Source organism: Pelmatolapia mariae, linkage group LG4, assembly GCF_036321145.2.
Source record: "Pelmatolapia mariae isolate MD_Pm_ZW linkage group LG4, Pm_UMD_F_2, whole genome shotgun sequence".
Taxonomy (NCBI): domain Eukaryota; kingdom Metazoa; phylum Chordata; class Actinopteri; order Cichliformes; family Cichlidae; genus Pelmatolapia; species Pelmatolapia mariae.
Genome location: NC_086230.1, coordinates 6,370,847 through 6,398,602, shown reverse-complemented (window position 1 = coordinate 6,398,602; position 27,756 = coordinate 6,370,847). Strand labels below are relative to the sequence as shown.

The 27,756-nt window shown below is 40.0% G+C and overlaps 1 protein-coding gene and 1 long non-coding RNA gene across 10 annotated transcripts in view; one reads left to right on the top strand and one right to left on the bottom strand.

The window, feature by feature from the left end:
- The window catches only part of LOC134625873 (salivary glue protein Sgs-3-like), a 27,033-nt gene extending 10,318 nt beyond the window's left edge, over nt 1–16,715 (bottom strand). For 3 of the 9 annotated variants that reach the window (XM_063471196.1, XM_063471197.1, XM_063471202.1), the window contains exons 1-6: nt 16,569–16,712; nt 1,653–1,718; nt 1,321–1,380; nt 457–519; nt 262–345; nt 62–155 (exon numbers count right to left, since the gene is read on the bottom strand). In XM_063471196.1, coding sequence (XP_063327266.1) covers nt 62–155; nt 262–345; nt 457–519; nt 1,321–1,380; nt 1,653–1,718; nt 16,569–16,640 — 439 coding nt within the window. In that variant the 5' untranslated portion in view covers nt 16,641–16,712. Of the gene's footprint in view, nt 1–61; nt 156–261; nt 346–456; nt 520–1,320; nt 1,381–1,652; nt 1,719–11,279; nt 11,976–16,568 lie in introns of those variants that run through there. The other 6 variants (XM_063471200.1, XM_063471201.1, XM_063471199.1 and 3 more) reach the window with 6 other exon arrangements.
- On the top strand, nt 15,895–27,756 carry LOC134625875 (uncharacterized). The gene is made up of 3 exons (XR_010093780.1): nt 15,895–15,994; nt 27,424–27,560; nt 27,646–27,756. It is a non-coding gene; the product is annotated as an uncharacterized LOC134625875 (long non-coding RNA).

The window sequence follows — 27,756 nt, the reverse complement described above, 5'->3', positions numbered from 1 at the left end:
TCAGCAAGTCTTTAAACTAACCACAGCTGAATGTTAGACAAGTATCAAAATGAGGTGATACCTCGTAGACCCTTGGCTATATCTGTCAAGCACATGAAGTGATAGAAAGGGACACTGATGTTCTTATCCGTCTCGTTACATGGCGGTTTATAGTCCTGCAGGACAAACAACATGTTTATCAGATATAATCCATGTTTAACCTGACCAGGAGTAGAAAACAACAAACAAAACTTGGAGGAGATGAGATTTTTGTTTCCTTGCCCCAAAACACTCCCGTAGAAAACAGGTTTCTTCTGTTTTGTCTATACAGTCTTCGTCTTTCATTAAACTACATACAACGATGTCCTGCAAAGAAAGAAGGGCACATTTATCATTAACCAAATATAAGTCACTCCAACATAAATTTAAATACATTTGGACATTTTCTAGTTTTTAAACAATGTTTCACAAAGTTACCTCAGACTTGTTCATTATTTTGACAGGAATATTCTCTGGGAGCTTGTCTATTGTAGTTTTCTTCTAAACATAGAGAAATGGTAAAGAAGCAAAATACATCATTAGTTATGTTTATTTTTAGTGAGTGATCATCACAACTGAAACTGCAACATGTCCAAAGAGAGTGAAATATATTGGCTGCTAAAACACAAATCTGCTGGGGTTGGAGGCCCCCAAAGGGCTGCAGGTTGTCTAAAACCTGATCCCAACGCCCAAATCTGATTGTTTGGTTTGTCTGTCATTTTATTGCTTTAAATAAAAACTTGAAATGTAATCATTCAGAATTACAAGAAAATAGAAACAAAAAAATGTCACCAAAGGCACCAGGAAATTTTTGTATTATATATCTTTATTTTCAAAAAAAGAAAAAAAGTTAAGTTAATTTACAAGTTATGATGACACTGATCCCTTGTTTTATATTCTCAACAGATTACATACAAAGCTTACAATTTCTGACCTTGTGCTCACCACAAGTCCTTAAAAATGTCTTTTTTCCATCACTGACAACAAGTAAAAACTGTTAACTTGGAGCTCACACGTGTGTTTCACACTGAAACAGACGCAGACTTCCACACTTTCTTTACAGACCATTTGAATATGGGGCCACTTTTAAAGTAGCTTATTAGCTTCCAAGATATAGACAACAGCATAATACAGTTAAACAGAAGAAAACACTCATTACAGTAATTCATTATTTGTTGTTTTGGGGCCTGATTTATATCATCCCTCATATTACCTTTTATCTTAGCTGCCTTGTCATCCAGCATTAGAGATCAGCCTATTAAGAAATTTAATAATAAGGGACAAGAACATATTTTTTCTTACCCAGTCTGCTTTTTTGAAGTGGTTCATACAACCTGCTTCTGATGGCTCGATCAGGATTACCTGGTAGACAAAAGGTTGTTTAATTAGATGGACAGAATTACCACCATATGATGAACATAACATGTATAATACTATATAAACTACACTAATGCAGACCTAAATTTAAGAAGGACAGGCTACCAAAAAAATTACAAATGAGTACTTTGGGTCTCATAGCTTTTTAATAAAATCAGAAGTTACAGTAATCAACAAAACATTACATCTAAAAATATTCGAGCTCCTCTTGAAACTAGCACTAGCAAATCAAGTAAAACTGCAAAGAGAACACTCACGCTTAAAAGCAACAGGCAGAGATAACAGCCGTGTGACGTCATGATGCCCTCTGTGATCTTTGCAAACTACAGTGAAATTAAAAAAGCAGGAGAAAGGTATATTATGGACACATAGACACACAGAAGATTTAAAAAGATTTAAATAATAATAAAACAAAACCCATAAAACTTGTTTCCCTGGCCAGTGCTGGCCAATGCACACGTTCACATTTTAAACATCATCTTGATGACATGTTAAGGCTTTAGGGTTAGATCAGTGTTGTAACGACTTCCATTTAGAAAGTTGTTGAGAGAAGAAGTAGGATTTGATGTGCCATACGAAGGCCATTATGAAAACTAGCTGTCTTTGAGGATGCTGATTTCATGAAAGTAAAATGTCAGCAGTTAATAGACAAAAGCTCAGATGACACGATCAACAGGCAGGTCAGCAATATCTGACACCTTCTCCCTCTCCCACCATCCCATCGCAGGGGGGATCTCCGCTGGTCTTGCACATGATAAATATTGTTTATTAAAAGAAGCTAAAGTTTAGCGCTTTGACCAAGGAGCTACAATAACACTGAATATAATCTCTAAATATGTCCCATGATGTTATCACCACAGCTTTTCTCCAAACTGCTTTCTCTTTTTGTGAACAGCAAGTGACTGAGTGCTCTGCAAGAGCATCTTTTAAGTATACACTGTGATAGCTATGCACTGCAGACATTTCTTGTTTTAGCACAGACAGCTGACTGTCACACTCTGAGAACGGCTTAAAGGTAAGTGTAGTCAGCTCCACAAATCATGAAAAATAGCATTTACATTTATCTACAAGAAGGGGAGAGAAACAATCAGTTCATGTGTATCATTTCACGTTGTATTGGGCTGTAGTATAGGCTGAAACCTGCGGTTAACATCCAAAACTAAATCATATAATCATTTAATCATACAAGACATAAAACACGTTCAATCTGAATTCATCATGGTGGAGGGCGGCATCACGGGCATCGGCAAAAAAAAACCCAAAAAAGTTGCTCATACTCATGCTGCCCTGATATCATGCCAGCGCATTTTGGGGATGGCATGATGGTTTCCTATAGCTCATTTGCAGGGAGTAAGGGCGCCCTCCGTTTGCGAGGTGCGCCTGCTGCACAGGGAGGAGAGGGCGGGGCGGCGGGGGATCCACCGGGTGGCTGGAGCAGCATCTAATAACCAACCCGCAAAATAAAACAAAATAAAAACAAAACAACAAACACGAAAACAACAGAAATTATGATACAGACTTATAATTTGCACCGATGTTTTTTCGAAATTCTGTATGTGAAAAGTGAGCGCGAGAGCCCTCGGTGCGCCTGCTCGCTGCTGAAGTCAAAGTAAACTTTATTGTCATCTCCGCTACATACAGTCCAGTATATAGAGACACGAGACGACGAGGCTCCAGTTACAGCAGTGCAAGTAAACAAACAATAAATATAAGAAGAGTAAGAAAATAAATATACACTTTAGGACTAGGGGTAAAGGGATCAATAACAATTTAAAATTTATAATTTACAGTTTGATGATTTAAAGTCTCACACACAACCCGTCGAAACGGGAGGGAGACCTGCTGCTTCCAAATAGAGCACATTTGATTCATAATATTGTCAATCCAAGTCCATTATGTATTCATGATTTGAATCCTGGGTTGTGTGAAATCCCAGAAATAAACCTTAGACAAAGTGAATCTGTGAACTAAGGTGTAGGTCTATTAGGTTATGTTGTGGTGATCCTTGAGTTGGGGGATGGGTGTTCATACTGGAGTACAAAATTAAAAACAATGGAAGACGGACAAGAAAAGTTCAAAGCCATCAGGTCCTCAGTTTAGAAAAAACAGAAAAGAAGAGGAGGAGAAACGAGCAAAAGATACAGGTAAGCAGATGTGTCATTGGATAATGGCAGGTCATCCTGAAACAATCAGAAGCATATTCAGAATACTTTATTAATCCCTAAGGAAATTATGTGGGTTACAGTTGGTCCAAGAAGAAATTGTAAAAATAGTAACAGTAACAGACTAAAGTCCAAACAATACATTATGTTACAGATTTTAGACATTTAAGAAATAGCACTAATATATACACATCACTCAGTTATGAATATCAAGGATTAACAGAGGTGATTATAAATAATTATCAAGAATATTGACAAGAATATGAAAGAGCAGAAAAGGAGGGATGGAGTGTTCACCCAGGGTGCCAAACAGGCAAGGACCGCCACTGACTGTAATGTCAGCAGTTAATAAACATGAGAGATTAAAAACAAGCTAAGATGACACAGTCAATATCTGAGGCCTTCTTACCCTCCCAGCATACCATCTCAGGGCAGATCTAGCTACAATAACACTGACTATGAATTCTAAATATGTCCCATAGGCTGTGTCCCAATTCAGGGGCCGCAGCATTCGCAGTCTACATGGGCCGGGTTGTCCGAAGACCGAGAGGGCCGGAAGTGCGAGGCTGTGAAATGGGACTGTTCAGCCTTCAGATTCGGTGGAGTTTATTAAACGTAGCCATCTGCTCCTTGCTCCCTAAAATATAACAGGACATTGGAGTCCATCTCACACTTCAGTTCAATCAGTTTTCTGTTTGACGTTTATTCAGCTGTGTGAAAACTAGAACTTTAATCTCAGCCAAACAGATTTACTCAGGAACAAATAAAACACTGAAAAAAGCCAAACAATAACATTTTTGTGACTTATATATCGTGCTTAACCCGAGTAGTGAAAGACCACAGAGGTCTGAAAACAATGTGCCAGGAGTCAGGTGTTCTCAGTGGCTCTAATGAGTCTTAAACTCCGGGTCAGCTATTGAGCTGGTGGGTAACAGACCTCTGAAAACATGTTAAAAGCTTATTTTGTGACCCAGAAAGAGTAATATTTCAAACTCTTTAGCTGCACTCCTCTGCAATTGCCACATTTGAAGTATTTTTATATTATTATAAAAATATTAATTTAATTAATAAAGTTTTGAAAAGAGTAATAAGAGTGATATTATAAAGTAGCTGCCACAATCAAATTATAATATGTTAAAGTTAAAACAAAACCCAACTGTTTTATATTATATCTAATATATATTTTGTAATTATTCTTATAATTACAAAATGTTTTATGTAAGATTTATGTTTTGTAATTTAAATCTGACATCACAAAAGTATTTTGGAATTTGAATAATGTATTTTGTAACTGCAGTACACATAATACTAATTTTGAACAATTTTGTTTTTAGTTTCAGTTACTCAGTCGGTGTGTCCACGGTGTGCCAGATCACCCCCCCAGGTAGCGACGGCCATCTGGGACTGTCTAGTGGACGACTTCATGGCTGTGCCTTCACCTGGAGACTGGCGGTCCATCACAGAGGGATTCCAGGAGCGCTGGAACTTCCCTCTCTGCTGTGGAGCTCTGGATGGGAAGCACGTCCAGACAAAGGCACCCCATATATCATAAAGGAGACACACACATTGATTATACACTAAATATTTATTTCATTTCTTTTTTTGTGGTGCCCAAATTTATGCACCTGCTTGATTTTGTTTAAACAATTATTGCACACTTTCTGTAAATCCAGTAAACTTCATTTCACTTCTCAAATATCACTGTGTGTCTCCTGTATGATATATTTAACTGACATTTTTTTATTGTAACCACCAACGATTTATACAGGAAAATAATGGCTATTAACAAGGTTGCCCAAACTTTTGCATCCCACTGTATTAGTATATTTTGTCATTAGTATAATATGAAATAAATTCTACATGTGTCAAGTCGTGTGCCAACATTTGCTGTGTAGTAGAACTGAGACATTAGTCATTATAAAAATTTATTTGAAATAATATTAAAATTCTCAAACAGAAAAACATTAAACATAAATATATAAAATATAAGTATTTACAGAGAGACAGGAATAAAAAGGACCCAGCTGCTCTCCAGAGCAGGAACAAGGCTGAGGAGGAAATGCTCCATTGGAGACTGGTGTGGCCTCTTCAGGAACTCCAGGATGGCCAGCTCCACCGCCAATGGACCGTCCTGGGACCCGCCCCTCATCTGCCTCGGAGCTGTCCTCCTCTCTGGGCCTGTAAAACACAGCACAAAACACAAAGAAATGAGAAGGCTGATGCTAGATTTTAATTTCAACATTGAAAAAAAAAGAAAAAAAAACAAAAAACAGGATATAATCAGATTGGTTGTAGATATTTAGTAAAGGTGATCACAAGGGAATCCCACAGAGTAAAAAGCTATCAGTGCATGCTGTACATACCTGTGGGTGCAGCAGCAGGAGCTCAGGGACCAGGGACTGGGGAGCCAGGAGAAGCAACAGGGGATGCTCTGCTGCAGAATCAGTTGCTTCTATCAAGACAATATTAAATGTTAACAGGTTGAATACAATAATCATAGAGAAAGTATATACAGTGGTCCCTCATTTATTGCAGCAGGGGTTCTCAGAATAACTAGCCCCTCGCCACGCACTTTATACACTTTTTTCCCCACACACATGAACATTAGTCACAGTTCTCACAAGTTGATTCTCAAAGTGCAAACCTTTGTAGATTGCAAAACGTGAAAGTATTATTATGCCACAGGAGTTTGCAAAGAAAAGCGTCTGGACTTCTTTAAGTTGCTTGAAGACGTTTCACCTCTCATCCGAGAAGCTTCTTCAGTTCTAAGGTCAAATGGCCGAGAGTCCCGGCCATTTGACATTAGAACTGAAGAAGCTTCTCGGATGAGAGGTGAAACGTCTTCAAGCAACTTAAAGAAGTCCAGACGCTTTTCTTTGCAAACTCCTTTGACTACGATGACCTGGATGACTGAGAACCTTCACAGACATTATTATGCCACGTTTTGTCTTCATCTGCCTGCCACTTTCGTGCGCCTTTTTCCCTCCCTGTGCAGGTGTGTATTTCAGAATGAAGGTCATAGTTATGGGTGTTTTTGTGCTGTTTTTTCTATTGGACGTGATGGTTATCAAAACCAAACATGATATATTTGGCAAGCGCAGGAGACACAACACGGAGGAGATTTGTCAATCAGGCTGCAGAATGCAATGCTGTACTGTGCAATAAAAAACTGCGAAAAAGCAAGGCAGTGATGGATGAACAGCGGGACCACTGTGTGCTGTTTATTAATAAACAAAATATATTCCTATATGACAACATGCATAAAAGCAGAACGGTATTTGTACATCAGTGGGAAAATAGTGGTGGCTTGCTAGCTTTTGTGCGGCTTCCTCGGGTCAGTGAAAAATTTCAAAAGAGAAATGAATGAACTTACCAGGTTGTCCGATCTCTTCACATATCTTCCTCCAAGCTCGGTCCTTTATATTCCTGTCTCGGTACAGAAAGCAGCTGGTGTCGTACAGCTCCGGGTTGTTTGCTACGGCGTTGATTAGCCTTTCCTCCATATTGAATGAAGAATGAAGGGCTTTGGCTGGATCTGCCCCTTTGACCTAGGTCAAAGCCACGTCACCAGGCTCCTGATTGGTTGTCGCGGTGCGAATTGACGCTGGAGTTCAGATTTTTCCAACTCGAGCGGTTGACGCGATACACGTGTACGCACAAAATGCAACACAAAAACTGACGCGCGTGGTTTTATTCGCAAGTCAAGCGCGCCAGACGCGCATCAGTGTACTGCGAATTTTTGAATTTTCGCGGGACCTGCAATCGCGTGTCATTGTGCTTTTCCATTGACTTTACATGTAAACCTGACGCTCTGTTCGCGTCTATCGCATTCGGTGTGAACACACCGTTACTCTTAACAAGCAGCGGGTGCTGCCATGGGCACCTCACCCGTGCCAAAGTGCTCACGGGCGGAGGATAGTCCTCCCCCAGCTGCTATCAGGGCAGGAGACGTTCACACCTATGCGTCCAAACGGCAAATGACTCGCGCATGAGCGAAGCCGCTGCTACAGCACTGACTGTAACTGTAACTGTAAACTACTTATAAACACACACCCACACAAAGTAACTCCACCAGAGTGCCAATTTCGGGTCACTTTTGCCGGTCCAAGCCCGGATAAAGGAGCAGGGTTGGAATTGTGACATTAAAAAACAATAATTGCTAAAACAAATTTAATTTGTAGCTCTAAGTAAATTCTAAATGCATTTAGGACATTTTTTACTCACTCTATGTCTCTTCCACGCTGTTATTTCTCTCTCCAACAAGGTAGGTTATAATTACATTAGCATGACCAATTATGCAAATAGCCGATGACGTAATTTATCGACTTCTAGCGACTTTTAGGACAGCCAATAGCGATTTTCCTTACTGAGGAGTTGGCAACACTGGTTAGGGACAACTGCAGTTGCATGGCAGGATGCTGTAAACGGACCGAACTTCAGCCAGAAGAACTACTGAGATAATCCATCCACAATACGAGGTTAGTCATTAATATACTGCTGCATGGGCTGGGCTGTAGTTACATGTAAGGTTTTAAAAACTGAGCTTTAAAATGAATAGCGGTAATACAAACCGAGAGAGCGACTGACAGTGATCACTGCCTGTTTTTAGGGGCTTTTTGAGATTAAATACAACAAAATGCAAACGCAGATGCAAACAAGATATTTAAACGCAGAGTAGTTTGGGCCCGGAAGCAGGGTTCATCACGTCATCATTTAAAGACTGGATATCCCAGATAGGTTGGCTGCTATTTTGTGTGTGCTGAGAGATATCTCATGAGAAAGCAATGCTTAGGGAGCTGTAGGGCAATACTGGTTCAAATGGACTCTGAACCAGTCTGTTGTATGCTTTGCATTCTTTTGAAAAGTGTTAGGTGGGTCTAATATGTAATCAGATATGCTTTAGTCGAAAACTGTTGATCTGTCTAAGGCTATAGATCAAGCTGAATCACCTAAAGATTCAACGGTTCATTAGCACACTGATCCTTATTTTGATCACCTGTCGACTGATATTGTGCAGATGTGAAAATAGTGGCATATCATCCCGACACATCTCAAAACACTCCATGCAGGAAGCAACAAAACTTAAAGGTTGTCTCCTTGCTTCTACTCTTGGACAGCATGAATACCTGAGCAGCAAGCAAATGTTCAGAATCAAGGTATTCACCCCAGCGATAGACTGCATGACGGGCACAATGGAAAAAACACCTTTCTAACCAGACCTATAGTATTAAAGATTTTCAGACATGCCTATTTTCAGACATGCTTATTACTCCAGCACTGATGATGTGAATTACTCCTAACTTGACATCTGAAATACCTCAGAGTAGACAAGTCTCAGACTTGCAAAGAGTGATGGTTCCTACCGCTCTCCCACAGTGTGGGAGTTTTTCAGATCATGTTGTTCGAACTGTTCAATCTCTCTAACTGCCTGTCAGCAGTGCATATTATGAAAGGCCCTTTTCCGCTTCAAGGATAATAAAAGTAAGTTAATACAATACATACGATGGACTTGTACTTTTAATGAACCAGCTTAGAATGTGACGACTGGACAGGCTGCCAGATCAAATGTGTGATATCAACAGAATATCACAGCACCCTCTAGTGCCCGTAACCTTCAGTGTGACAGTAACAAGCAATGTGACAAACAACCCTGTAAGCTGGCAAACTAGTCAATAAAGAAATCAAAACATCATGACAAATGCATGAATGTTCTCCAGTTCAGCCAGGACCATAGGCTACAATTTAGAAATGTTCCTTATATGAAAGACAATTAGAATTTAGATTTTACATGCAAGTCAAACCCTAAGAGGACTCAAATATTATTAAAAATTTCAAACACTAGACTAAGCAGAAGCAAGTGCTAAATTGATTTTATTATGTGATTCAGGAGGATCGACAATCATGGTCTGAGTCTTGTTGGAGTTTAAAACACGGCAAAAGTGGACAAGGATGGACAGCCAATCCAGCCAGCTCTCTTGGCTCTTGATGGAGGCGGTAGCATCTTTCTCCCTCTCCCTCCCTTATCTTTCCTGCTTGGCTTCTTTGTCCTTGTCTAGTCTCGTCTAACTCTAACCCTCAGAAAGCCTCTGTCTCATTCTTGTTCTCTAAAGCCTAAAGAAGAATTATGGATTTGATCAACTGGGCCCTTAATGCTACTGACACTCTCCTCTCTACGAGGAATCTGGGTTCGGGAGAGCCCCAGTGTCCTGGACGGACGTTCCCTGCTGGACACACGATGGAGGACATCTTGAGGACATAGAAGACATCTACCTATTCGGAACCATGATAACGGGGTTCTTGCTGATTGGAGCTGGCTTCGTCCTGGCTTATCGAAAATTGAAGAAACTGGTTACAGCTGGTCAAAATCCCCACAAGGCTGGCCTAGATGATCGAAGCACTGGGAGGGGTGGTTAGTGCTCAGACTGTTCTTATGGAATGTAATATGGGAAAGATCTCAGAAAAGCTCATGGCTCTTCAACGGGAAATTGATACACATGCGGACCAGTGATGAACATTAAGAACAACTAAAATTCTGATGCAGTCTGTTCATCCTAAACAACATAACCACCATCACCATGCGGCTACCCCCCCCAACTTCAACAGCACCGTTGGACACTTGACAGAGCTGAAAGACCTGACTCCGAGGAGAACATCAACAATTCTCTCCCTAATAGCAATAATGACACTCATTGACTTTCTCCCAAGGCCACCTGGGTCAGCTGGAAAACTGTTTATTTATCCTGACCGGGCGAAGGACACTCTCTCAGCTAAACTCAGGATACATACACACACACACGGACACAAATACACATATAGACATCCGCCCTCCCTTTCCAAAGGCCTTTGATGCTTGTCCCCTCCTGATGCAGATGGCGGGTTGACTGGACCAGCGCAGTTATGCTGCAGGACCGAATGCGCTGTCTACACCGTCTCTCTCTCACCCCATACCCACCCATGTTGCTTATCATGTTGTGTTTCTATGTTGTATTAAGATTCATGCTCTTTTTTGCTGAGGTGTTTTTTCTGTTCTCAAACTGTTCTCCAGGAGCTCAGTCTGGGTGGAGCTTTTTTTCCCCCCTCCTCTCACCTCATGTTGTGTATTTTTGTAGTTTTTCTTATCAGCCTACCTCTCTGACCTGTCTGCCCAATGTGATGTTTGTGTAAAGCATGTTTGGTTGGAGGGTTCCTTTGTTAGCACTGTAACCCATAATTTCCTTTGGGATTAATAAAGTATTTCTGATTCAGAAGGCTTAAAAGACATGTATAACTATGTGTCAGCTGCATAAAAATGATGAGAAAATGTCATGAAAAGATTGAAGGATCACAGCTAAAGGAATAATGTTGAAAGCAGAGAACATTGTGGTGTCATGGTCTTGTTTTGAGTTTTTGAGCTCAGAATTCTTGCTGGTTTTGAATTTGAATCAAGAGCCAAAGAAACCAGCCAAAGCCTCAAGTCTATTAAGTAAAGCCTTGCCATCAACAAGGCTATTAACAAACATTAAACGATCATTCTGGCCTTTGTTTCAAAGGTTTACAAAGATCATACTCAAAGGAGCTTTAAAAAAAAATCCAAAACCCTCACAAACATTTTTCAGTGACAATTATATTGAATACTGGCAGGTTTCTGATCTGATGCATTTTAGGTACAAAACAAAGCAGAAATCCCCTTAAAACCTGAAAGCCCTACTGTACAGGAGATGCGACTAAACATAGCATACGTACCTGGTACAGACTAATTCTTCTCTTCCTTTAATATCATCCCTCCCAAAAACATGACGCAAATAAAGACAAATGTGCGAGGGTAAACAGACACACCTCAGAGAGGCTCCAACTTCCTTCTAGTTCTTTATCAGGAGTCGCTACTACTTTTTCATCTAATGTCACTGAACCACTGTGCAGCTATCACATGGTTTAAGAAAGCCACTCAGCAATTGTACTTGGCGTGGCTGTGGCTTAGGAGGCAGAGCACATTGTTTACTGTTTTGAAGCCTGGCGGTTTGATCCCATTCGCAATAAATGCGAGCAGACTTATTATGTTTAGGCATAAGGTAAAAACTGGTCTAACTGCAGCTGAACACGTGCATGTTGTTTTTTTTGCAGTGAGTTTCATAAAGTTTGTATCTCTTCTCCATCACTTTGTGACACATTTTCCCACAGTCAAGCAAACTGTCTACCTGTGCCTCAGGTTTTATGTCACATGGCAGGATTGGCTTCTAATCCTGCCATGTGACAAGCAGCCAACTTTACCAAGCAGCCAACGCGCTCAGGCAGGAGTCTTGCTTTCACAACACTTTCTAACGATAGTTTATCTTTGTTTTTTTTACACACATAAAAAAGCAGGTATGTGAAAATGCTGGTTACTTGTAGTTTTCTCAGTATAATAAAGTGATCCATTGTTCCCCCTTCAAAAGTGTTAATTAACTCTGACATCTGTCTCTGTGCTGATAAATCACTGTTTACAAAGTAATGACAGAGTAAATCAAAGGTATTCATTACGGTGATCCACAGCACCACATGTTAATGTGTTTTGTTTTTTTTTAGTATCACTGATCCGTCTGTGCTGCAAATTTCCTCACTGTCAGAGTTTTGACTAAAGTCTATATTGTTTCTGCACTCCACACAGTTTGCCTTCTCTATTATTTTATCATTTAAATTATTATTAATAACGATTATAGATACAAACCCAAATCCAGTGTTGTTAAAGTTGTTAATAAATAAATCTAAAGGCAAAATACAATGATTTTCAAATCTCATTGTGACAAAGTGGGTGAGAACACCATTTGTCCATTTTCTTAGTTAACATTCTTGTTTTGATTTAACCATATTTCATATGAAGTCTGCAACAGGCAAACATCTACTATCCCGGGTTTCTTTATGTTTTGCACTTTTACAGATTATATAATATAACATCTTGGTTTAAATCAATTCCTACGAGTTTGTTAAGTTAACATGTTATTTATTTCAACTGTTAATTTGTATTGTTTAAACTTACCTTACCTACCTGTCTTACAGAAACAAAAGGAGGAAATGATGTTTTACTTCCTGCTTTATAGCTTCTGGGTTAATCTGAGGTCACAGGAAGAGACCAAGTGCAGAAGGGGAAGAATTCTTGTAATTTAATAAAGTTGATTTTAGAGTGTTTATGGAGAAATATATTTATTGTTGTACTATGTATTGATTACACCATAGAGTTTATGTTGCTAGTAAAGAGTAGCAGTAGAGGTTTGTGTATGATGATGTTCATCTTACCTACTGAATGGAATAGTCCAGAGGAGAAATCGTTTGGTTAAGTGGACTATTTAAGCAGAAGAACTCAGGTGTTTGAGAAGAAAGGACCAGGTCAGTGTAGCTGTGTGCAGTTTAACCTTAATTTCCGTTGATTTAAGTTCAGTTATGTTTATTTGAACTGAGTTTATTTGGAGTTGAGTTTCTTATTTGTTTCTTTGTAAATATTGTTTGGGTCACAAAATGGTGAATAAATCACTTGCTAAACTGGACAGCATCAGTCTCCTGCACTTCTTTGACCGCTTAAGTCAAGTCCCACAACACTCATAAATCTATATTTTATTCACAATAAAACAGAAAACATCAAATGTTCAAACTACCAAATTTCCCATTTCATAGAAAATATTAGCTCATTTGGAATTTGATGACAGCAACACTAGAAAAAAGTTGGGATCAGCCAACAAACGCCTAGAAAAGTAAAGTGATAAAGTACTAAAAAGAAACAGTTAGAGGAACGACCAATTATGTATTTATTTAGTTTAATGGACAACAGGTTAGTCCCATGATCGAGTTTTCAAATAGGTGGTAGTTTTTTAGTACCTACTCAGCCGGGGTTCAGAGCAATCTGAGGCAATCCAAAAACTGCATGCCATCGATTGGCTAGTCACTCGACAAGTCATGACAGAAACTCATTTTTGAAACACAGCAACGAGGAAAATAGCTACACATAAATGACAGCTTCGTCCCTGAGTCTGACAAAAAGCCATACGCCGAGTGTTGTAAAGACCTTTCAGCACACTGACTTCACCAGATGCACCTTGTTCCTTTTCCTCACCTTAGATTGGGTGTGGTGGTTGCCTGTAATTGCGCTACCGTGTCACCCGTTATATAAGGACTGCATTCACCTACAGCTCACTCTTTCTTCACTACCACATGGGAGGGCAGCTGAGGTGAGTTTCTGTTTGAGTCTCCTGAGTTCATGTATTATTTTAAATTACTGAGAGACTTAAATTATACTTGTATCGTTTCAGAGTTAGCAGTCCATGTGTGTCTTTCTCTACTGATTGATGACTGCTCATTCTCATTCATTAGCCCATGATGGTAACAATCTCCAACCTCCTCTGAGCCTTCCTTCAAAACACCGAGCAATGCACAGCTTCTCAGACGTAAAGACTGGTAGAATCTGCAAAAAAAAACTGCAGCTACAAGTTGTGGAACTATTTCAGACTAACGTTTCCATCTCATCATCTGCAGTACATCTAATCGAAACACTCAGCCAAAAGTCTGAAAATTAGTTGATCCTGTAATGGATATCAGTGCATGGGCTCAGCACCACACTTCGAGAGATCACTATCTATGAACACTGTTCACTGTGTGATCCGCATCTGCATTGAGGATATTTGAAACACTGTCATTTTCTCTGAGCCAAAGCTCATTTAAAATAAAAAATCTAAATTTTAAATTTCTTTTAACTTCAAGACATGTTGATGACGTAATTTAGCCATTTAAATCAGCTGTGTTGGATCAAGAGATATCTAAAACCCTGCAGGACCCCAGCCATGAGGCCTGGAGCTTCCCAACCCTGTTTTAAAGCAACATCTGCTCCCATCCAGATGACGCCTCTTGAATATAGCACAAAAATAGCAAGACAATGCTAAAACACACACACTGCATCTATTACAGTAGAAGTAGAAGAAAAGCCTGCCTGCCATGCACACCTCTTATCAAGTCACACATTTAAGGTGTGATGAAACAAAAAAAGGAAAAAGCAGACCCGGATAAAATCCTCCAGGATAACATTCCTCTCCAGCATCTGCCTGCTATGTTCCCAGACTGTAGTTACAGGAAGAGCTGATGTTATAGTGTGGTAAACTTGACACTATCCAGATGGTTTTGAGACATGCTGTAGTTATCAACATTATTATTAAACAACAACATGTCTGTTGTGTAAATCAGATCGGTAACAGGCAAAGATTAGTCCCAATTTTGGTTTCGATCATCACATGAACTTTTGTTCCTAAACAAGCAACAGGTCAGCTGAAGAATCCTTATTGTCACCTAGAAATGTACCTGGGACAGAATTTTTAAATCAAACTTTTGTTTCACAATTGTTGCGCTTTATTTTGAAATTCTTACTTGGTAAAAGGTTAAAATGTTTAAATGTAACTGAGATGCTCACTATGTCTATAGGAAGAAATTATCAAAATTTTAAAAAGTAAGCACTTTTAATTCACTTTTCAGAGTGAACATCAGATCATCTTTTTCATGTCCTTTGTTGGGTTGCATCACATTTTATTCTCTAACTGCTGTTTCACAGTTTGCAATCCTTCTCTCTGTGGAATTGTTTACTTGAGAGTTAGAAAAAAGCAAAGTTGGGGAATATAAAGAACCAAACAAAGGACAAACAGAAAACACCAGTCTCTTTTACAGCTCAGGCTTAGTGTTGTGTGGCGATGTTTGTAGTCATGGGGTCACTGCATAACTGAATAAATCCACACAGAGTAGTCGTGGAGTCTTGCGCTTAGCACATTATACAACAGAGCTCTCTGTAAACAGCAGGGGTTACTTCCCACAAGGCTTTAAATTAACAGGAAGAAAAACTGTGTGTGTGCTGTTTGTGAATGACACAGACCGCACCATAACGAAATGCCGGGCTGGTGTTACACTGGACATGCAAGATGTCTCTCTAAAGACAATTTCCATTCAAAAAGGGGGAAAAAATCAGCTGTTAAATAAACATTATCATAAATAATAAAGGAAATGTTTGTTCTGCAAATATCTTTATCACGCTGTGTTAATACACCTACTCCGTGTTCTACACTGTAATCAATCCAATCCTTTTTGTGCACTTAAAATATGTTTTTATTACTGATATGTTAGATTCCTAGCAATTTGTGCTCCTGGCCACATCACTCATTGCCAAAAGGAACTGCAGCTACCTTGTGACAGGAATGTTCTCTCTGGCTCAAAATGACTGTATACGGACTATTTGACAAATTCTACCACCACCTGTTTTACCACCAATTTGGCTGATGAACAAGTTTTGGCAATAAAAAAGTACTTTTTCCTGCATGTTTTTAATTCATCACCAAGTGATTGTTAATCATTGCCTCGACATTGAGGACTCAAAGCTGTCAGCAAATTCCTTGAGGAAGACAGCTGAAACTATCAGAAGGCAGAAGGACGTGGGGAAAGTCGCGGGACAAACATGGGTGAGTTCCCAGGATTTTACTCCTTTAAAAGCGTGAACATGACCCCAAGCTGATTGGTCTAACGCGAGAAACATGCAGCAGAAGCATGAATGCTGGTGACCAAGTTCGCCACTTAGGTCACGTCGAAGGCGATAGTCATGCAGGTATGATACCCACGAATCCGCTCTTTGTACGTGTTTCGATCGTTAACGGTGAACGGCGACGGGATTAAAACACTGAAGTCGGATGATTGTTTCTGATTTACCCCCTCCTCGGATGTGTGCGTGTATCGACAGATCGATAACACGGATGAAACAGCTGACCTAGAACACAAGCATCGTCTTTATTCTGAAAACGCGCTCTGCTCAAGGCGCACACATTATATGCCTGAACCAACTTTGCACAAATTTCACATTATTTTCGCTCGTCACACTGCGCACAAGATAACTTGAAAGGCGTCACAGCGCCACTGCTCAGCCACATTTCTATGTCCAGTTAACGCAACACCTATTTCGCAGAAAAGCTAAAGATGACCCAATTTCAGCGACACACACTGAACACACAGTTAGAATGCAGAATGCTCTTTGCAGCCTACCTTGGAGAGGTGCTGATCCATTCTGGCACCTTTACTTTCACTTTCAGCTTTTGTAGTGTTGCATGTCGTCATCCCCAGGAGTTTCCAGACCACTGCCCGGGGCCTATTTAAATAGACTACCGAATTATTTTTGTCACAAAAGTAATGAGGATTTTGGAAAGTTGTGGAAGATCGGCATGTTTACTTGGCTGCATTTCATCGCTTTTTAATTCGGTCACTGTTCCTATAGGATCACGACCTGAACATGACATTTCATACAAATCCACTCTTCTAAGTTTGCTGTTTTCCCTTCTGAGCAGACGCAGCTCTCTGCACCATACTGATCACCACACTGTGCTTATGTGCTGAAAGAGAAATGTCCTTGTCACCAAAACTGATTCTGAAGTATGATTTCACTAACTCAGAGGTTATATCACCCGTGGCAGTTTGTCTTGAAACAACAACTGTAATCCCTACGTTTCGTTTTTTTTCTCGTAATATTTATGGCTTCAATCTCGAAATGATTTATAATAATTAATGCAATATCCTTCCATCCTTTTTAGCAAAACGTTATTTATGTGTGTTTATACTTTTAAATTTGCTATTTTATTATATTGTTATTTGATTCTCTGGAATGAATGATGAGTTATTAAGAAGAAGATTTTAATGCGTGTTGAACACCATCTTGACCCCTTCCAGTTCACCTATAGAGCAGGAAGAGGTGTGGAGGATGCTGTTGTCACACTCCTGCATCTCTTGTACAAGCATCTTGAGACCCCTCACACCCATGCAAGATTATTATTTGCTGACTTTTCATGGCATTCAATACAATTCAACCCTTCTTACTTGCTGACAGGCTTTACAATCATTTTAAGCTTGACACTAGTCTGATCGGCTGGGTGACAGACTTTCTGACTAATAATGTCTCATCTGAGATGTTGTCTTTGTTTTATAGAAGTTTTATCAAATCTGTGATGTCCTTTTGTATCGCTGCCTGGTTTGGTAACCTGACAGTGAAGAATAAGAATCGGTTGGGTCTTTTGGTAAAAACTGCTAATAAAAATTTCAGGGCGCTGGCAAGATGGACTTTTGGCCATTTACAATAAAAATGTGCTTAGAAAGGCTCATTCTATTGTTAATTGTTCGAACCATCCACTTCACAGTGAGTTTGAGTTGTTGCCTTCCAGCCGCCGTTTTAGAGTACCTCTGAGGAAGACCAAAAGACTCCAGGAGTTAAAAAGCACGGTGGCTTTGGGCACAAAGCTGGCTCTCCTCCTCTCAGTCCTGCAGGAGATGCAGCGGAGGCATCGCCCAGAGGGGAGCCATTGAAATTGATTTTAGAGCACACTGATGCAGTGTGCTGCAGTCTGTTCCTGTTCAAACTTCAAACTGCGTCCGCGGGTTTGCACGCTTGTCAGACCTCACTGTGTCTGATAGAGATGGCACGATACTGCTTTTTTATGTCCGATACCGATACCATAAATTTTGATATCTGCCGATACCGATATGAATCCGATATAGTGTATTTTATAATCAATAAAACTGTTTTTTTTTAAATATCTTGCTGCATTTTGTACAAGTTCAAAATCAAGTTTTAAAAAACAAAACACTAAGGCTATTCTGTTGTACCTGTATGCAAAAAATACACTGCACCCAAAATATTTGATAGTCCAGTAATACTGATCAATCTAATAAACTTAAACCTACACCATCCTTCCTATTCTGGTATTCTAAACAATACTTAGCGGAAATATTAAACAACCTAACTAATAGGGTTGCCACCTCCCAGCAAAAAAAACTAGGGAACTACTCCCCACCCTCCACCTCATAATGCTTAATGAACGTAATCGACTTTAATTTAATGCACGTGTAAAATAAATGCAAAGAATTCTTCTTCTTCTTTTACACTATTTAAATAGATTCAACATCTTTCTTCAACAGAATTGCAGACTGCACAGATGGTAACACCCCAAAGGAAAAAGTACTATAGCTTACTAGGGTATATATTAGACTTAATAGTTACTGAATACTGTTGTGTGCCCACCTTATTACTGAATTAGGCAGAGCACTCTGAATTAAATCAGGACATAAAGCACAGTCTTTCTCTTGCTTTATTCAATACTGTCGATCTGACAACTAGCCACTTAACGGGGCCTCCTTCGGACAACAACATCCAGTTCAAAAATCATCACATTAAGACATAGCCATATATCAGTACATGACAAATACAATAATGGATTCTATACATTTTACATCAGATGAAAACTTTGGTTATAAGATTCAGATAATTATTTATTAAAAGCTAGACATGAGAATTAGAAAGAAAAGTATTTCTTTGTGCCCCCCTTTCCCTGTTAATGCCCTACCTGCCCCCTGGCAAAACTTTGCTAGATCCGCCCTGCACAGTTACCAGCTGTCAGCTTTCGTAGAAAAGGATCCTGGTGTAGAAAGTAATATTGAATAAATTCCAACAACAGCTTATCAAGTTTAAACCTGCTGCTGTTGTTTATCCCCTAGTTTCCTCTTTGTGGTGCAAAGTGGGCGATAAACAAACAAGAGAGACGCGAGTCGCGACAGAAAAGCCGATCAGCTGATCATTGATCAGTTTCATGATTGAAGTAGCAGCAGGAGAGAGAGATAAGAGGCAGTCGCTCCATATATCGGTTGTTAAGCTTAACGCTGGAATGCTTTACAAACATTCAGAGATGATCTTACACACTTCCTTTACTTCTCTCTGGGATAACTTTCTCAGAAATAAAATGCCAGTTTGGTAGCGACGCTCCAAATGCTCAACCAGACCACTGACAGGTCTCGCATGCCACAGCTGCTCTATCACGTGACGCATACTGCTCCGACGTGCTAAGGTTATGAGCTGGGTTACGCCATGTCACAAGTTTTGTGAGTGTTTTTTATATTTAATGGATCAGATTACATTTTTTATTTCTCTCTGATATCCAGTGATGCCGGTAACGGGTTGCTTAGTAACGCGTTACTCTGAATATGACCACTTTTTCAGTAACGACTAATCTAACGCGTTACTATTACCATAACAGTAGTCAGATTAAAGTTACTTGTCCAAACCACTGTGCGTTACTATTTTTTTAAGCAAAAAGATGTGGTTTCTTCTTTTTGTCTCAGCGGATGACAAACGCATACGTGAAACGTCACATAAGCGACAGGTCACGTTTCCCACTCACAAGCAGCCAGCGACGTAAAAAAGTGTAAACAACAATGGAGGGAGAGAGATGTTCGTTCTTTAGCTGGAAATATGGTCACTATTTTGAGTTTCTGTTACTTTCAATTACTTGCAAGGAAGTAAGACAATTTATTTAAGTTGGACCTGCAGTCTCTTTTTTTTCATAAGATTAGTCCAAAGTTACAAAAGCGGACAATAGTGCTAACATGTGGATGGTATAAAAAGTATCTTAAGGGAAGTCAAGAAAGACTCTTTGTTTGTTTGTTTTTTTTATAAAAAGTATTTATGTTAAATAAAGTCAAAGACTTTCTTTGTTTGTTTTTTTATAAAAAAAGTATTTATGTTAAATGAAGTCGACTTATTTTTTTTTATAAAAAGTATTTATGTTAAGTGAAGTAACAAGACTGTCTTTATTTTCATACAAACAAGTATTTCTGTCAGGAAAAAAGTTTTAAGTTCAACTTCAAATGTCAGGAGATATATTGTTGACACTACTGTTAAAATACACTTCCAATAAAGTGAGTATTGGCAAAACCGGTTGATGTTTTTATGTTGAGGCAGTGGGGAGTGTTATTGGCAGCTTCTGAAAGTAACTAATAAAGTAACTAGTATTCTAACTTAGTTACTTTAAAAATAAAGTAATCAGTAAAGTAACTAAGTTACTTTTGGAAGGAGTAATCAGTAGTCCGTAATATATTACTTTTTCAAAGTAACTGTGGCAACACTGCTGATATCCGGTCCAGTAATTTAGGTCAGTATCGGACCAATCCGTAATATCGGATCAGTCCATCTCAAGTGTCTGACACTTCAGCCAGTGAGTGAGAGCTCTCCATCCTGCAACACTGGCTCCCTGAGGTGCATTGCCTTTGTGTCACGGGCTTACACAACCAGCAAAGGCCCGCTCAGTGAGTTGGGACTTTATGACTGACCTCGAGTGTCTTGTTGGAGTTCACTCTTGAGGCTCATCTGTCTGCGGACAGCTTGTAGTGACGGTGCTGGGGTTGGACCTTCGGGTTGTCACCTTGCTCAACCCTCCACTTCAGCAGGCTAGGCTGCCATCCCCCCTCCCTGTCTGTCGACAGCACAGGGCAGCTTCGGCTCTGTGGATGGACAGGTCTCATCCCTAGCTTGACCTGTTAGTGTAGGCTGTGCTTCCCTGGCGTGTTGCCCGCTTCACCGGCTTACACGCGGGCCTCCCTCGTGAAAAAAGGGACCATTTTGGGTAACTTTGGATTTTTGATTCTCAATATATCAGTCATTTTAAAGACTAGTTGCATGAAACTGACTTATGATGTGCATTTTAGGATTATTTTTAAAATTCAATGATCCCCTCTACTGTGTGGTGTATAGTAAAGGAGATTCACATATGTGTTACCTCCTGTATCCCTCGTACCATTTTGGGCCCCATTGACTCCCATTATAATCACATATTTTCAACATACTGTAATCCTGACATGTGATAATGCTTTTCTCGTGAATACCTAATGGATCTAAGCCCTCTGCCTTCAAAATAAAGGAAAAATAGGTTTTGGATCAAATGAGCACAATATTAGGCACAGCACCACCATAGACATTTTCAGTGGTTTTGAATGCAGGACATGGTTATCTTACTATGCAAAATACATGACAATAAAACAGCTGACCACCATAAAATAGTCTTGATGTAGTGGAACTGATTTAAGAGAGTGGTGTGAATGTGATTGAGAATATATTTATACTGTGTGTGTGTGTGTGTGTGTGTGTCGGTCGCAAACAAAACGGCCCGTAGAGCCGCCTCCTTGAAGTAAACAAAGGGGGCCTGCTCCATTTTTTCCCCTTTCTCTGAACCTCTGTCACTGTTATTCTGCTTCATTTTACCTTGTGAGCCTTGTGTTTGCTCTCAGCAAGCGAGGGGAGGGGTGAAAGCAGCCACGTGTTTGTTGAGCAGAGGGGGGAGGGGTGCAAAAACAGCCACCTGTTTGCAGAGCAGAGGGGGGATGGGCAGTCGCTACTCTCCCAGTGGCATGTCAACAGAGCCGGGGGGAGAGACAGAGAGAGATCGTTTTCTATCTTCTTGGATTCAAGTGCACATTTGAAGTCTGTGAGAATAGTTTGCAGCCTTGTCTTACGAGTCATGTCTGCACAGACGCCACGAAATGCACTGACGCGCGCACGCACAACACGGAGCGCACGGTCAATTTAGGGGAGAGTTGGAAGCTGTGCTCATCGTGCAAACAGCGCATTATTATCGTAACTGCTGCAAATGGTAGGATATGTCCTGTCTGCAAAATCCATCCATCTTGAGGTTCGTGCTATAAAATGTAAATTACATCTTTGTTTAGTTTGTTGTTGAGTTTGTTCAGGTCAGTTCAGTTTCCCAGTGGGACAGGAACACAGAACATGAGGGAGAGACAGAAAAAGATCATCGTCTGTACAATAAGATAGACTATGATCTTTTTTTTTAATTTAGGTGCATCTTTGAAGTCTGTGAGAATAGTTTGCAGCCTGGTCTTACGAGTCATTTCTGCACAGACGCCACGAAATGCTCTGACGCGCGCACGCACAACACCAAGCGCACGGTCAATTTAGGGGAGGCTGCTGAGAAAGAGCAGCGTTCCAAAAAGAGGAAGCAGTGCTCATTGTGCAAACAGCACATTATTATCGTAACTGCTGCAAAGATATATATAAGATATGTCCTGTCTGCAAAATCCATCCATCTTGAGGTTCGTGCTATAAAATGTAAATTACATCTTTGTTCAGTTTGTTGAGTTTGTTCAGGTCAGTTCAGTTTGTATTTTTGCAATAAAGTGTTATTGTTCCAAAAATAATAATGCATCCAAATCAATGTTGTTATGAATTATTTACCCATTCAAGGCTGTAATAACCTCATGCCAAATATTTCCATTTGCAACTAATCTTTTGAAAATATTGCATATTATGGTTTTTTACCCCCCAAAAAACAGGGGGTTTTATGACAATAAAGCCATAAAAACCTAAAAAATATAAAAAAAAATTATGAAAAACTTTATATCTGTTGATAGGTCTGAAGTTGTTTAAAAGATCTGATGTGAAAAAAAATGAAAAAAAAATTCATATATGATATTGCTATATCACCTTTGGATGGGGACCATTTTGGGTAACGAGGGACACAAAAGGGTGTAAATTTTGAGGGAGGCCCAAGGGCTAGGTTGCCATCCCCCCTCCCTGTCTGTCGACAGCACAGGGCAGCTTCGGCTCTGTGGATGGACAGGTCTCATCCCTAGCTTGACCTGTTAGTGTAGGCTGTGCTTCCCTGGCGTGTTGCCCGCTTCACCGGCTTACACGCAGTCGGACCTCACTGTGGTGAGTGAGAGTTCTCCAGCTTGTAGCACCGACCTGGCATTGCCCACACGTTGTAGGCTTATGCGACCAGCGGGATCCTACTTGGCAGCTCGGTGTGCTGCGCTCCCTGGCGGTCTGCCTTGCGGTTCCCGGGCTGACCTTGAGCGGCTGATCACTTCCGGTCCTGCGTCCTGCACGACCAGTGTGGCATCTGCAGACTGCTGCCTCCACCCCCCAGCTTGGCCTTCGCGTCTGGCGAAGGTCAAGCTGGCCACCCCCTGACCGGGGGTGGTCTGCTAATGTGTACTTTGTCAGTGGTTCGTTGGCACCTTCACTCTCTGCGATTCGATTGCACTGTCCCCTCACGGGGTGTCTTACAGATCAATCCAATTCCAATCAAACTATCACCGGTGTCATGTCTGCACAGCTGTTTTATTTGTGAGCTGTGGGGCATGGCCGGGCGTGCCGGAGTGTCTTAAAGAAGTATCCACGCTCCACGACCAAGGGGGGGAGGGGGGTCGTACCCTGTTCATATGGAATATGTAACGGTGTGGAGAGATAGTCTCTCACTAACAGAACCCAGGTTACACAGTAACCGTACGTTACGTTACTTTCACGTTACTTTCACGTTACTTTCACGTTACTTTCACGTTACTTTCACGTTACTCTGTAAAATGATCAGTTAACCATGTGAACCTATAGGCTACAGCCCCACACACCAACACAAAACCCTATCCAAATGAGCACACACATCTTTCTCTTAGCATTTTGGTGTAAACACAAAGCTGACAACACAAATCAAAGATGAAAACTTTCATTAATGAATTCATTTTTTAAATTATTTCATTTATTCAAACATTACTAAAGTCATTTATTTTATAATAATTTAATTTTAAACAAAAACACTATTTTTAAATCTATTATTCAAAATTAATTATTAATCCATCAATAAATACTTCAAATCGACAATGAATTTCACAAAAAAAAGAATTAAACTCTCAATAAAGACCTCATTTCAAAAACCATTTTGAAATGAGTTTTTAAATTTCCAAATTTAAAAAACAGATTTTCAAAAACGTTTTGAAACGCACACACACCCGACCTCTCACATCATCCATAAGTGACTGAGACAGGACTCTCTTCTAGACACTCTAAACCCACCGGCACAATGTACATTTCAAATTCCTTTAATTCTAAATATGTTCATTTTGTCTATTTTGTAAAATAGTCAGATTGTCTATTCTTATTTAATTCACTTTATGTACAGAATTCACCTGCTTGCTGCATACATGCTACTACTGCACATTCACCTAATGTATATATTATATATAATGTTCTTCCCCCCCCCTTCATGTTTGCTCCTCTTCTGTCGTGCTAGTACAGCGGTGTTCAGTCATCTCAGCATACAAATCAGAGTAGCAAGCATACGTCAATCTGGTCTTTAATACAATACAACTTTATTTATATAGCACATTTAAAAACCAGCGGTACACCAAAGTGCTTTACAATAGAAACAGGGAAATTAAGACATGATTAAATAAAAAACCATTAACAAAGTACCACATATGTCAGCAGGTTGAGGGAACTAATTATACAGGAATAAAAGGGAATATAAGAACAAAGTTACTAAGAACAGATATAACTAAAAGATAAAATACATAGATAAAAATTGAGCCAAATATAAAATAGGGACACTAACTAGATGGAAAAGCTAGGTTAAATAAGTGAGTTTTTAAATGAGATTTAAAAGATAAAATGGAGTCTGCCGCATGGATAGCAATGGGAAGGTTGTTCCACAGGTAAGGTGCAACCAGGGCAAAAGCACGGTCACCCCTACATTTAAGTCTAGATATAGGCTGAACCAAAAGTAATGAAGCCTGACAGCTCGCCCAGGGACATATGGACTAAGGAGATCGCCAAAATAGCTAGGGGCTAAATTATTTATAATTTTAAAGGTGAGCAACAATATTTTAAATTCAAATTCATACGATATTTTATGGGTAACCAATGCAAATCAGCAAGAACAGGGGGTGATAGAGGCATGCTTTCTAGTACCAGTCAGGAGGCGAGCCGCAGCATTTTGGACAAGCTGAAGTCTATGAAAGTGAGCAAAGTGAAGACCAAAGTAGAGAGAATTACAGTAATCCAATCCAGAAGTCACAAAAGCATGAATGAGCTTTTCAAGATTATGAGGGATATAGTGCTTAGCCTTAGCAATAAGGCACAGTTGGTAAAAGCTAGATTTAATTACAGAGGACACTTGTTTGTTAAATTTAAAAGAGCTATCCAGCAGGACACCTAGGTCAGTAACTGAGTCAGAGAGGCAAGTGGCAAAGGAACCAAGGGTATCAGCTAATAGGCCCCGGGGGATATGGTTGCCAAACACCACAATTTCCATTTTCTTATCATTCAGGATAAAGGAGTTGCCCAAAAGCCGTTCTTTGACTTCTCTCATGCACTCCAGGAAGCAGTTTAATGAGAGAGCAATGTCGTCATCATTTAATTGAAAATATATTTGTATATCGCCAGCATAGCAGTGATAAGAAATGTTCTATTTTTCAAAGATTAAGCCTAGGGGGAGCATGTATAATGAGAATAACATTGGGCCAAGCACAGAGCCTTGGGGCACACTACAGCATAAGGATGCAGTTGAGGAAGAATAAGCACCCAAGGTGACGGAGAAAGACCTGTTCAAGAGGTATGATTTGAACCAGTTAAGGGCTTCACCCCAAACGCCCACAGTGTGCTCTAACCTCATTAATAAAATATTATGGTCGACCATATCAAAGGCTGAGGACAGATCCAATAAGACTAATACAGCAGAATGCCCTGAATAAGTAATTAAGTGAAGATCATTAAGGACTCTCAGCAAAGCTGTTTCGGTGCTGTGGCGTGGTTTAAAACCAGATTAAACTTTATCACAGATGTCATGCGCATCCAGGTAAGCCTGGAGTTGCGAGAGAACTATCTTCTCTAAGATTTTGGAGAGGAACGGAAGTTTGGATATCGGCCTATAATTAACGTGGTCGTTACATTCAAGACACCTTTTTTTTAAGAACAGGTTGCACTACAGCATGTTTAAAAACAGAGGGAACATAGCCAGAAGACAATGATGAATTCATTAAAAGTAAGATACTGGGCCCAATTACATCAAAGCCATCCTTAATAATCCGGTCTTTAAGTCTGACGACGTAGCCGTTTCTGGGTCCAAACCCCGCTTAAGGTCCCAAAGTCAAATGAACAGCTCACTAGTTTCCACCCTAACATAATATACCGTGTTCTGACTGAGGGAATTCTGATAAAATTCAAATGTGTAGCTCTGCTATTGCTTCCAACAAATCTAAACAGCAGTGACGTTTGTAGGGTTACAAAAGGTGGGCTAGCTCTTATATATTGATGTGCTACGTGGTGGCTAGTTACACAGCTATGGTTAGCATAATATAAACACTTTAGCAAAGAGAAACTGGAGGATGAATGCTAACCTGTAAATGGACCAAACTTCAGTCAGGAAAGCAACTGAGATAATCCAGCCACAATATGAGGTTAGTCATTAATATACTGCTGCATGGGCTGGGCTGTAGTTATATCGTAAGGTTTTATAAACTAAGCTTTAAAATGAATATCGGTAATAAAAACTGAGAGAGACCGACAGTGATCACTGACTGTTTTTAGGGGCTTGTCAGAATAAATAGAACAAGATACAAAGCATTAAAACATGTTAAAAACACAACAGCCTCAATAAACTCAGAGTAGTTTGAACCCGGAAGCAGGGTTCATCATGTCATCATTTAAAGACCAGATAGGAGCTGTCAGTTCAGCATACACATGACAAACGGTAAGTAAATCATGCTTATTTTAATGTAAGCAAATTTTTGCTCTTTACTCATATATGTTTAGGGTTAGGGTAGCCACACCTATGCCAATATGTTGACTTGACAAAACCAACTTTAACCCCTGACTTTGACACATGGTTTTGCCCATTACACAAACAGGCCTGCCTTTCATGTGTTACTATTTAGGCTCAAATCAGTTTGATGTTTGGAGGCTTGCAGTGACGTGTAGTAATTACTTGCCTCAAATAGCTCACACCAAAAGTAATGAGTCTGTTTTAAAAATATAAGAAGTTGAAAGTACAGATATTTGTTTAAAAATGTAGCAAGTAAAAGTAAAAAGTTGTCAGAAAAAGAAACTCCAGCCGACTGTATTTAAGACCACCGCACACAACTAGTCTTGGCCAGTTTGGCTGCTAACCCACCTTAGTGCTTGGCCATCTTGCTCCGCAGTGAATTCAAGTTCTTGTTTATATTTAACTTGTGGTTTCCCTGTGTTCTAATTTTTCCATGGACCTACAACTTGGCAATACTCTTGCTTACCTGGAAGCTGGTCATTCCTGTGAATCATAGCCACCATTCATGCTCTGTTTTCCTTCACACTTCACATGCCCGCCCTCCTGCGTCCATCATTCCGGATCTCACTGGATCACCCAGGCTGGGTTCACTGCTCTCGCCATCAGGATAGTAAGCCTCGGAAATATCCCTCATTCTCTTTCTTTCCCATCACTTTGCCCAGTGCTGTTCTGACATCTCTCTCCTTCTGTTGCAGGGACTCAGATTCTTGCTCCACAACCCATGACTCACCCCCGACTCTCACTCTGTCTCAAGCTTCATGTTCATAGCTCCCAAAGTTAATTCATTTGTTGTAAATAAAGCCTTG